At 43.2% G+C, this 13,544-nt stretch overlaps 1 protein-coding gene across 3 annotated transcripts in view; it reads left to right on the top strand.

The window, feature by feature from the left end:
• The window catches only part of INSC (INSC spindle orientation adaptor protein), a 1,473,234-nt gene that overhangs the window by 1,412,651 nt on the left and 47,039 nt on the right, over positions 1–13,544 (top strand). For all 3 annotated transcript variants that reach the window (XM_069223704.1, XM_069223703.1, XM_069223702.1), the window contains exon 10: positions 11,029–11,095. In XM_069223704.1, the coding sequence (XP_069079805.1) occupies positions 11,029–11,095 (67 nt within the window). The remainder of the gene's footprint in view (positions 1–11,028; positions 11,096–13,544) is intronic.

Consider the following 13,544-nt stretch of genomic DNA (forward strand, 5'->3'; position numbering starts at 1 on the left):
TTGACTACAGCATAGCAGCTTTTTTCATAAGTTGAGTTCCCAACTGAGAGGAGAAGTGCAATAAGTATGTCTTGTGGCTCCCCACCATTATATGTACACATACATACTGATTGGATTTGGCACAAGGGTGACTGATGGTTCAATATATAAAATTTTATTAACAAGAGATTTCACAAAAATGAAATGCACTGTTAATAAAAAGAGCCCTCACCCACCAACCTAGCTGGTGGTATGCCTATCATTAGGGTCCCACTCAAGACACCTAGCATGTCAGGGGTGTGCTTTGACACTTGACTACAGCATAGCAGCTTTTTTCATAAGTTGAGTTCCCAACTGAGAGGAGAAGTGCAATAAGTATGTCTTGTGGCTCCCCACCATTATATGTACACATACATACTGATTGGATTTGGCACAAGGGTGACTGATGGTTCAATATATAAAATTTTATTAACAAGAGATTTCACAAAAATGAAATGCACTGTTAATAATTGAAAGATCAAAAAACTGAACCACTGATTCCCAGCTCATGAGCTGTGTCAAGTCACCAACTGCTTTACAGTCCATTTACACATGTTTCATGCTTGACACACACACAACACCATTCATGCTACCAGCCGAGGGCCCAGCACATTAAAACACTCACATCAACAGACAGCACCATTGAAGGGCCCATGACTTTCATACGGCCACATGCCTGTCACAGCAATCACACCGGCTGATGAAGTGTGTGGACTCGGTTTTGGCTATAAATGTGTGTAGTGACCAGCAGCAAATTATTACTCATACACTGCCAGCTAAGTGCCAGTTCACACACTGCCAGCCAATTGCCAGTCCACACTCACTGCCAGCCAAGTGCCACTCCATGCACACCATCAGCCAAGCGCTACTCCACACACCTCCAGCCAAGCACCACACATGCACACCACCAGCCAAGGTCCACTCCCCACACAACCAGCCAAGTGCCACTCCAACCACACTGCCGGCCAAGCTCCTTTTCATGCACACTGCCATCACTTTTTTTTTTAACAAAAAAGAAAACACAAACATATTGTAAGTAAACACAAAGTAACACAAAAGCTCTATCTAAATACATGACACTAATGTCAACTGTGAAATTTAACTTTTAGTCTCACAGTAGTTCACTTTTACGCTCATGGTAGCTCCCAAAAATTATTTTGTTTGTGGGACATTCTGAAACAAGTGGGCACACACAGCCCGGCTCTCTTTCTGTGCACCAGATCTTACATCTCCTACTGGGAAAGTCTTTTTTGTGTGTGGGATGAATGGAATCAGCAAAGTGGCGATATTTCAATCTAGCCACATCCTCCACCACTCCTACTCTAGGAACACTTGCCTTTTTCACTACAACAAGGTTGCCTATCACAGACTGCTGAAACTGAAAAAATGTCATCTTTGACTTTGGTTAACAATCCTTGAATACAGCAAAAGCCTTCATGGTTGCAAGTGGAATAAATGGATAGCCAACTTCCTATAAAAGATGTAAGCCTAATGACCAGCAGTGTAAGGTTCCAACCTCTGATCTACTCTATCAACACTACCCATGTGCCTATTGTAGTCTAAAATGCACACAGGTTTGAGCACTTCAGCAATGTGACCCCAAACAGTCACAGTGGAAGTACTATCATCGTAGATGGTAGTCAGCATATAGACATTCCTCCTGTCTGCACATTTCACAGCTAGAAGTCCATCACTAGGCAAAGCACTGCATTGTCACCTCTCAAGTTTTATTTTTACAAACAATCTCTCTTGGGTGACTTTTATGGTTAAAGCGGATTGTGCCACAAGCAACAGTGTCCACCCTTGACCAATTCCCTGAACAATTACACACCAGTGTAGAAGTTATGTCCATACAAATGGGGTGACCTTTGTTATAAAGTTCTCTATCAAGTTCCCACACAATCTTTTAACTAACTCCAAAATTGGACCAACAACTAGGGGGTCAATACTGGAATCCCTACCAGTGTGCACCCTATACCCTGCTTTCTTGCTAGGAATATGCTGCCTAAAAACCAAACAGCCATTGAACAGGGCCAAAGACTCATCTACAGCTATTTCTTCCCCTGGAACATAGATCTCTGAAAGGCAATCTCCAAAGTGATAAAGGACATGCTGAATCTTAAAAAGAGGGTCACAATCAGAGTGATCGTGTGGCAATGCTAAAGCATTGTTATCAAAATGCAGCTTCTGAAGCAGAAGCAAATACCGATCATGACTCATGGTTGCGGGAAATACAGTATAACCGTTGCCATCAAGGGTCTATTAGACCAATATAAAGACAGAAACGGCTTTCTGAACAAGCCCATCAAAAAAGTTAAACACAAACATTTCTTCATCTCATCCAGATTTGTGGGATTCCGCTGGGTAGCTCAAAAGTGGGGCCTATGTCTGGCACTGTTGTCCCTCAAATACTGTTACAAATTAGTCTGTTCAAGAATCTCATCCAAAAATACATCATCCATAAACAACTGAAAGAAACATATAGACAGAACGTTTTCAGTGTTCACTCTACACCCTGCACACCAGGAAAGGCAGGCAATGCTGGCTGCACCATGTTTAGGGCAACCCAGAGTTCAGCTCTTCCAATGGGAAGGCTTTCAGCCCCAGGCTGCAATCCAGATGCCTCTTGCTGCACTATGGACATATCATTGTCCGCCTCTAAAACAGGCACTTCATCCACCCTGAGAGTGGCTTCACTATCAGATGATTCCTCTGGGTACTTAAATTTCACTGCCAGAATCTTGCACTTCCTCCTCTGCCTCAGATGCAGAGTCAGTCTCGTAATCATGGTCAGAGGAAGTTTAAAAAAGCAGAACAACACCCTGCTGAGCGTTCATCTTGTGGCTAGACCTAATCCTTACTAACAAAAGTAACTTGACAAATAAGTCAACAACAACCAACATTGTGTAAAATAAGTAATAGAAAGGTGTGTCTTTATCACAAAGATCTATATGCTCAAAAACAATACCACTCACTTGTGGAAGACAGCTACACTCACCAGCACCTACTCTGCACAGACACAGCAAGCACCAACGATATTTCACTAGAGAGCAAAAACAAAAGAAAATTACAATACACATTGAGCACAAACCCAAAGATAATTTCACACACAAAGAGAAGCTAAATATGCTGCTAATATTACAGCATTCACAAAAACCACATTCATAAAAGGCAATGAATAATACTCATTCGGAGTACACAGTACAAAAAACCTTTTTCTTGCCAAACACATTCAACTGCAGATCAACCAGTGTTGAACCTCAAGCAGGAGTCACAGCAAAGGAAAACAAAAACTTTGCACTAGAAAAAAAGGAGAAATTAAGCATTACGATCACAAATGATGACAAGAAATAAAACAGTTAACAATATAAAACAATATGAAGTCTGCCCATCACCATTCAAATGCCAGCCACACATCAGTCCACGCTCAGCGTCAGTCCATGCACGCTGCCAAACTCCAGTTCTAGCTCTCATACACACACACACATACACACACACAGACAGGTCTGCGCCCCACCAAATGGCTACACTTCCCCCAAGGGGGCAGAAATGGTCAAAGTAAATGCCCTAAACAAGGAGAGCATCCTTTGCCTAAGGGGCCACTCCCGACATATAAATAAATAAAATCCCTGGTGTGTAGTGGCTTTCTGTCCCCCCTCCGGGGGCGGATGTTCCTACAAATATGGTCAATCTGCCCTCAGGGGGGCAGAAAATGGCAAGAACATTTTCCCAATAAAGGGGAGCGACCTTTGCCCAAGTGGCCACTCCCCAACATACAAAATTGAAATGCCTGGTGTCTAGTGGCCTTCCGCCCCACCCCCCCTCCAAATGGCAGATTGGCCAAAAAGTGGCCGATCTGCCCTCTGGGAGGGTCAGAATACATAGAGAAAATGCCCCTAAAGGGTCGCTACCTGCAGTCAATTAATAACAACACGTTTTCTGGCTTCTAGTAGGTTTCAGCCTTCCCTGGGGACTGATCGGTCTAAAAGTGGCCAAATAAGCCCCCAGTGGAGGCCAAAACAGGGACAAATGATGCCTAAAGGGGAGCGACCCTTGCCTAAGGGGTGCTCCCCCAACAATATAAAAATAAACACCTGGTGGCCTGATGGAGTGGATTCCTGCTTCACAATCACAGCATCACCCGCAATCGTGGAGCGGAATCTACTGTTTACAGGCACAAGCTCTATAAAACCTAAACCTCCACCACCACCCGCGATTGTGGAGGAGGAATCCCCTGTTTACAGGCACACAGTTTGTAAATCCAGCGGGCCCCGGCTGCATCTGATGATGTTGACATGCCACGAGGGCACCAATGTCAGCAGATCGCCAACTGGGGGGGTTGGGGATGGCACCATCCCCTGTGGGGCAGTGAAAGTGGGCTAGCCACGGGGGCGGTGCAAGGATGGAAAGGTTACCATATCGTCATGCGCACCGAAGGGTTTAATATAATTAGTTGGCTCCCTCCACGCAGAGGCTTTCTAGTGTATACTTACATATATGTCTAGCTAATTCAGGCTTTTTATTCCCAGGCACTCCCCATCACTAGGCACTCTTCTTTCTGCAGTAGCAGTCTATCACAGTCAAAATGAATCACATCTAGAACCTTGCATTTTAATCAATCCTCAATAAATATATGTTCATTCGGATTTAAAAAAAATAAAACTTTCTACAATAGTAAATGGTTGTAGGAAAGTAGCCTCTTTTTAGTATTGTTACCCCCACTTTTTGCCTGTTTGCCAGTATATTTGATTGTGTTCACTGGGATCCTGCTACCCAGGACCCCAATGACTGTGCTCTCTCTCCCTTTAAACTTGGTTACTTGGACCACACACACCCAACATTTGGCATAATGGTGGCCCCATGTAAATCCCTAGTATATGGTATCCAGGTACCTAGGGCATTGGGGTACCAGGGGTCCCCCATGGGCTGCAACATGTATTATGCCACCCATGGAGAGCACATACAAAGTCTTTCTGCAGACCTGCCATTACAGCCTCCGTGAAAGTGTGCATGCACCCTTTTCACTACAGGTCACTGCACCAGGTCACTGTAGGTTACCCCTATGGGAATCCCTCCTAGCCCAGAGGGGTGCAAGTGTCTGTGTGTGTGGGCATCCCTGCATGAGCAGAGGTACCCCCACAAACTCCAGTTCCATTTTCATGGACTTTATGAGTGCAGGGACGCCATTTTACTTGTGTGCTGGACATGGGTCACTTCCTATATCCAGCTACGTAATCGTAACTCGGAACCTAGGCATGTTTCGTATCAAACATGTCAGAATCATAGCCCCATACTGTTGTCAGTATTGGAAGGAAAATTCCATTCAATCTGGGGGGTCCTTAGAGGACCCCCAGCATTGCTCCTACCAACGTTCTAGGTTTTCTGGGCAGCCCAAGCTGCTGTCACCCCTCAGACAGGTTTCTGCCCTCCTGCTGTTTGATAAGCTCAAGCCCAGGAAGGCAGAACAAAGGATTTCCTTTGGGAGAGGGAAGTAACACCTTCTCCCATTGGAAATAGGTGTTACATTGCTTGGGAGGTGTAGCCTCCCCAAGCCACTGGTATGCCTGAAAGGGCACATTTGGTTCCCTCCTTACATAAAGCAGTCTACACCAGTTCAGGGACCTCCGGTGCCTGCTCTAGCACAAAACTGGACAATGGAAAGGGAAGTGGCCTCTCCCCTGTCCATCACCACACCAGGGGTGGTGCCCAGAGCTCCTCCAGAGGGTCCCGTGATACTACCATCTTGAATCTAAGGTGGGCAGAGGCCTATGGTAGCATCTTAGTGGCCAAGTCAGGCAGGTGGCATCAGAGTCCCCTCCTGATAGGTGGTCACGTGGCTAGGTGACCAATCCCCCTTTCAGGGATACTTGGGTCTCCCTTTTGGGTAGGTCCTCAGATTCTGTTTGCAGGATTCCAGCAGGACTCCTCTGCATCCTCTACTTCAACTTCTAGCCACTAGAACCGTGACAGGACCCTCCAGAAACCGACAATCTGCATCCACCACAAAGACTCTGCTTGCAACATTACTTCCATGGCTCCTTCCAGCTTCTGCAGCATTTCCCTGGCTGTACATCCTGTGAGGATGGCAAGTCTTCAGTCTGCATGAGAATAAAGATGGAATCTCCCTTGGAGTGAAGGAGTCACTTCCCTGCATTTGCAGGCACCAACTGCAACAACGTCCGGCTGCGTGGATCTCCTCTCATCCTGAGCTGCATGGATCCTGCATCACGGGTGGTGATCTTGAGTGGTCTCTTCAGTCCTCTCTACGTGCTGTCCAACTTTGGTGGAGGTAAGCCCTTGCCTTCCCATGAAGGACAGTAGCCCCTTGTATTGCATCTCTTGCAGCTACCAAGGCTTGATGGCATCTTCTCAAAAGGACCTTCAAGCTTCTTGTAGCCCTGCCCCCAGCACTTTTGTCTGTGACCCACAGCCCTCTGTGTGCTTCTTCTGCAGCAGCCTGGGACCCTTCTTCAGTTGTGCTGCGTAGGCCCTTCTGCAACTCCTGGTTCCTCATCCACTGGGTCTTCTGTGTGGGATGGCTTTTCATTCTGTGGACTCTCTGCCTCGCTGAGAGTCTCCCCAGGACTCCCCCTGTGGGTTGAGTCCTACTGGACCTTACTGGTCCCCGGCATCTCCACTTTTGCTTCATCGTGACATCTGCCTTTGTCAGTGCTTGTTGATGGCTTTTCACACCACAGACAGACTGCAATCCTCCATCCGGCCTGGGACGTTGACTGAATCCTCCAGGAACTCTTCACCGACTCCAGGGCTCCACTGCTGACTGTCTTCGTCCTTCCGTTGACCAATGCCTGCAATTACAGGCGGGTGGGTAGTGGCTCCTTTGAGAGAGCAGTCATTAAATGTTTAAATTTTCATTGTGTGCCATGCCAGTGAAATCTGGCGTTTCCCCAAAGGGGGTCCTTTTTTTCCAAGTTGTGCAATGGGTACCCCATGTGATGAAAATTATGAGACCAGCATTTTCTATGAGTGCCACCCTCTCATATGAGAGGTTGTCCATCTTTGTACCAAGAATTCCAAGTATTACATTAGATGTACCAGGATTTTACCACTGGTATCCATAAACCAAGAATTTCCTCAAGAATGGCTGTTTTTTCCACCAGTGACCTATATGTCAAAAAATTACCCCCATTGTGCCATTAGCAGTATTTTGTCACAGATGTCATGCATGCTAAGGATTGCCTCAAATATGCCAGAGCCAGTATTTTGTTCTGAGTGTCTTTAAAATACATTATTTATCTTCCTTATGCTAGCGTCAATGACAATCTTGCAAGCATCACATCATATTCTCATTCACACTCACATTCACTCACTCGCTCACTCACATTTGTTCTCTCACTCTTTCATTCTCACTCACATTCTCCTTAAACCAATTTACAATCATTTTTATTCCTTTTCACTCACTTTTTTGCTTTCACTCTTAATCTTACTCATTTATACTTACTGGCACTCAATCTCAAACAATCTCACTGACTTCTAACCTCTAACTGATTCCCGCTCACTTTCATACACACACACACACACACACAGAAATGCGTACACATACGTTGGAATCATTTTGGTATTTTTGCATTACTCGATAGGAAATCACCAAAAGTTATGCAAATATATCTGCTAGTATAAGTCTGAGTAATTTGGGACAAAGAGCCTACCCCTGGGAAATAGCAGTTTCCCTGTTTGCAAGGGGGTGAGCAGGGAAACCTGTGTTTGCTTTTGCCTGGTGGGAGCATTTTCAAATCTTCTGCCAAGAGGGAGCAAACACCAGGGCTCGTATTTATACTTTTTTAGCACCACATTTGCGCCACTTTTTGACACATAAGTGGTGAAAACTTACAAAATACAATTGTATTTTGTAAGTTTGAACCTGCTTTTGCCTAAAAAATGGTGCAAATGCGGCGCTAAAATAGTATCAATATGGGCCCAAGTCTGCTCCAAGCAGGCTGGAGCTTCAAAAATGCTCCCACCTGCTGGAAGCTGGTTTTTGATCTGTTTCCCAGCCTGCAATGATGCGTGGTGTTGGTGGAATGGATGGTGTTGGCTCAAAGGTTACATTTATTTATTTTATAGTTAAGTGTGTTAAAAAGATTTGTTTTTAAAAAAGAAAAAAAACTTGGAAATTCACTGAAAAAACGAAAGGTTAAAGTCACGTTATAGTTAGGTGGACATGTTAGTGACAACATTAACATTTTGAACAAAAAATAAAACGCACAGAAATTCACCAGCTATATTTAGCAGTGCTAACTACAACTTGTGCCCTCGCCATTCACTGCTTATGACCTCCCAAATCATGTCACTCATGACATGTTCTTTGACATCATTTAAGACATCCATGATGACATCTTAAATGACATAATTGATTACATCACTGGGATTTAATATGGGGTACACTACTGTTTCCCAATGATAACAAATATATTCATTTGGCTAATGAATTACAATAAAATAACATTTTTTTGTTACTCCTGTTTTTTTCGATTTACATGCAATTTTCAATTGAATTGTGTTTACTTATCAATATCTTTAAAAAGTTTCCTTTTATTTTTGATGTGTTTGTAATTCCATAAAATAGTTTCTCCTTAAAATTAGGTTTCCATGATTTGGTTTCCTGCAACGTGGTTTCTCAGTTTTTGTTTTCCCATTCATTCGCACACATCAGCTAGCAAGAACTCTCACTGCCCTTCTGATCTCCTTTTCTGCCTCTGAATTTGGTTGCAATTGTGTCCTAATGAACTGTTTTGCTCCTTTCAATTAAGGGATCTGGTACTAGTGCCAATTCTCTGATCAGTTTGGTCATTGCAGAGAGAACTACATTCTCGTTCTCTGTAGTTTGGAAACAGAACAAAAACATTTAATGTGAACAAACAGTAAGGCATTTGCTTGGGATGTGGAGTCAGTGAATTGTCTGTGGGGAGAGAAGGATCTTCCTCAAGGATATGTCGACCTACCTGAAATAGAAAATGTTTGAGTGAGCAGGCTCAACAGTGTTCTTTCTTTCCCAGTATTTACATTTCCATCAGGACATCTTCCACGTGATTGATCAGTGAATATTAAATCCCTCATACCTAGCTCGATCTGTTGGGCCCTCGTTAATCTAAACTCCCAGGAACCAAGGGCACGAGGTACCAAGCCTGCTCCTTTCCACTGATGCAAGGGATCACTTGTGAATGCTCTGTCGCTTTCCTCTAGTTCCACGGACTACACAAGAAATAAGAAGAGGAATAGGATTCAGGTGACTATAGTGGTAACTGTCTGGAAGAGGATGAAGAGGTTCTTCTTTTTTTGTCTCTATTAAGGTTTGTTAAAATGAAATATGATCCATATCTACCTCGCTTCACCAGTCACTCTTTTCTGGTGCATGAGCGACTTCGAAGTGATCTATATGGAAAATATGATTCTACGTCTCCAGCACCCTGCACGTCCTCAGAATTTATCATTGTTCATGCAGTTGTTTAGGTGCCCCTATACTCTTGGATCCTCTGCCAAGCATTTAGCCATTTTCCGGTGCTGATGGTTAAATAATGTATCACACAGCTGTTTCCTCCTATACAATAAGGTGTTTTAAAGTTGTTAACCACTTCTATGGTTCGACTTTAGTGGCCTGAAATAGTAGAACTTTTGGCTGCCCTAGTTAGTCACCTGCCAGTGGCTTTCTGTTCGCCGAGGCTCCTATTACAACCATTATAACAGTCAAGATTCAATTTGGTGAAAAAAGCTTCGCTACTTTAGCCTTTGAACACTTGCTCGCCTTTGCGTTCTACATGCTTGTTTTAGCTATGTTCACTGTTCTGGTTGCTTTAGCTTGGCACGAAGAGGTGGTGGGTGAGGGGAAGAAGACTCTTCTGTTTTAGCATACCTACCTACAATTTCTATATTTTTGTATTATTAATTCCCTTTTCTACCACAAAATCTTTTCATAGCATTGATCTTTCACAAAAATGTTGGCTATGTTTCTAAGTGTATGTTGAACAATATTGATCAGCTTGAAGCACACGTAATTTGTGCAGAAATCTGAGAACATTTGAAATATCAGTGTGAATGCACTTTGTAAATGTTTCATGTTTTTGTCTCAGAAATTAATCCCTAAGGAGAAGGCCTTTTTCCTACAACTACACCAATTGTTGGGAGTAGGCCTTCACAGTTTAACTTTGGGACTGGACTTACTCTAGCCATTGATCCGTGTAAATCTCTGACCATTTCTAGGATGGAAAGGCGCTGGCTGAGGAGTTTGTGAAAACCCACAACCCTGTAAATGTGTAGGTTTTCCAAACCTACAGGGCATTTGTGCCTTGTAATGCCTAATACCAGCTCCCTAATCACTCCCACTTGGACATTAATTGACACACACACATTTTAGCATAATTACTTTGCCTTGGTAATAAAATCATTTTTATTTTTTTTATTTTATTCATATGTAATCCATTGCGAATCGAGCCCTATGAATTATGGTAGCATAGCTTGGTGAGCAGGATTTTATTTGCGCTCTGTTTTGTGCTCTTTACTGAGTCTCGTCAAAGAGGTGAATCTTGAGTGCCTGTGGCAAAGGCATTTCAGAGCTCACTTTCCCTTTTTATTGCTGAAGAGCATCTTTAATGCCTAAAGCACAAAGAGCTATGTGCCTCGTGTAGCTAAGTAGCATATGACGTGCATGCATTTGTATGTGAGTTAGTTACCAATTTATCAAAACGTAGTGGTACAAGCAAACGGTTAAAGAAAAAATATATTTTTGCCTTAACAGTAAATATTCAAAACTACATCCACACATTTAAAATTGAAGTCTATTGTTGGATTTGTAATTTGTTTGCTTAGAGTGCCTAATGTAGGAAGAGGTGAATGTGTACCTTTTTACAGTTTATTATTTTTTGTTCCATTGATATTGAATTAGCTATGACATAAATAATAAACATCTTTTCATAAATTAAAGCTTTTACATTTGCCAAGATCATTGTTGATAAAAGAAGACCTACTGAATATTGTTTATTTCTTCTTTTGCAGATAGTAACAGTCTTAGCAAATATGTCAGTACTGGATCAGTCTGCCTCGGAAATAATTCAAGAAAATGGTTAGTGAAAACTTATATTTGTGTGTGAAATGCTTGGATGTGCCAGTTTGATTGTTTTGATGTGTCATTGGGATTTATTGTATTTCGAACACAAGACATTATTTGAATCATCATAACTAACCAAAACTTTACAGGAATTAATTTAAATGATTATTTCTGTCTTGGTTGTACAACATGTGTTTTATCCACTTTTGGACCTTGCAGTAATTGCCACTGAAACCCAGTTTTAAATTGACATCCAAGCTTTTACTCACACTTTAGATGGTAACATAGAACGTTTTCTATTCGTAGGTGTTCTTAAATAAATAAGACCATTTTCACCCGAGTTTACATGGTTTGCAACTCTTGGAATGGTGATCCCTTGCACGAACGGAAAATATAATCCAATATTTCCTTCATGAAAAAAGACCACTGGTCAGTGACAGGGCTGCATAATGCTTTGTATGTTGTTGTTTATTAAAGAACATAACTGCAGGATCATACAGATGCACATCATTTAACTTAAAAATACCCACTTTGTGATTCTGAATACCACCACCAAGCCCTGCTGAGGAAAACCCCAACCACCTGCACTCCACCTGGGACCAGCTCACCACACAAGATACCACTGACATCATAAAATACATCCACTCCAGAGATCCCTAGGACCCATGTTCCCACCCCTTATTAAACTTTTGGGAGCACAATAATCAGCAAGGAACTTACCATCATCCTCAAGACATCCATCAACTCAGCCTCCTTCCCCGAAGGCTGGAAACACACAGAAGTCAAACTCCTTCTCAAGAAACCCTCAGCTGACCCCAGAAAACTAAAAAATTACTGTCCCATCTCTCTAATCCCCTTCCCGCCAGAGTCCTTGGGAAGGCCATCAATCGCTAAGTCATGGAACACCTGGTGAACAACAATCTTCTAGACTCCGCTCAATCTGGATTCCACTTCAACCACAGCACCAAATCCACCCTGCTTGCTACCACTGATGACATTACAACCTTCCTGGACTGGGGAGAAAGAGCGGCTCTGATTCTCCTTGACCTCTCAGCAGTGTTCAACATTGTATTTCATCATACTCTCATCAAGAGGCTTCATCATGTTGAAATCCAAAGAACCACCCTCAAATGAAATGCCTCCTTCCTCACAGGAAGAACCCAGAGAATCCACCTGCCACTGTTTACCTCAGACCCTAAGAAGATCACTTGTGGCATTCCCTAAAGCTTGACTCTCAGTCGCACACTGTTGAACACCTACATGACCTCCCAGGCCAACATCATCAGAACCCATGGACTAAACAACATATCCTATGCAGATGACACCCAGCACATCCTCTCACTATCAGAAGACCCTCCACTTCAAGGGTGAACTTCCACAAGTGCATGACAAGTTTTGCTGCCTGGATGAAGCACAACTGTCTTAAACTTAACACTGACAAAACAGAAGTACTGACCTTCAGGAACAACACCTCCACATGGAACAACTCCTGGTGGCCTCCCGAACTAGGACCCTCTTAGAAGCCCACAGACCTTGCCCGCAACCTTTGCATTATCATGAACAAACTTACCACGAATAACCAGATCAATGCAGTTTCCTGCTTCTTCCCTCTTTGCATGCTCTGTAAGATCTTCAAATGGCTCATCATCAACACCATACAAACTGGTCACTCAAGCCCTTATCATCAGCCAAATAGTCTATGAATACACACTTATGTAGGGATCTCTACACACCTATTGAAGAGACTGCAACCATACAGAATGCTGCAGGCAGATGCATCTTCGAATTCCCACACATCACCCTCACCTAAGGAAGCTCCACTGGCTCCCCATTTAAAAGAGATGTCAATTCAAGATGTTGATCCCCATCTACAGAGCCCTCCACAATCAAGGACCAGCTTACATCAACCACCGCATGAACTTCAGCCAGCACCCCAGACTCCTGCGCTCCATCTCCCTCCCTCTCACACAACCCTCTGCGTCCTCCAAAACAACAGTGGAGGACACTACTTCTCCCACCTTGCTGTAAAGGCCTGGACCGACCTCCCCATGCATAACAAGACCTCAACTTCTCTTCAGGAATTCAGGAAAGGAGTCAAGACCTAGCTGTTTACCTGGACCTCCCGGAAGCAGCATAGCTTGCAGCAACTGGATACCATCACGGTTGATTAACTGTGCTTTAAAAATCCTGATTGATTGGTTGATTGATTTAATTGTTGAAGGGAATTAAGTGTTTATAGGGTCCCTTCTGAGGGTGGTGGAAAAAGGAGAATTACATTTCCTACTTCTTATGGCAAAATGACACTATTCATTATTTAGCATACTGCTAATCAGCCATCTACAACATTTAGGGTCTCCTTTCTGTCCATTTTCCATGATGCCTCTTGCAAGACCATCTTTCTAATTACTGTAGTCCTAATAGAAAGTTTTAGAAGCTATGTGTTTTATTTAAAGGCATAAATCAA

Source organism: Pleurodeles waltl, chromosome 3_1 (assembly GCF_031143425.1).
Source record: "Pleurodeles waltl isolate 20211129_DDA chromosome 3_1, aPleWal1.hap1.20221129, whole genome shotgun sequence".
NCBI lineage: Eukaryota > Metazoa > Chordata > Amphibia > Caudata > Salamandridae > Pleurodeles > Pleurodeles waltl.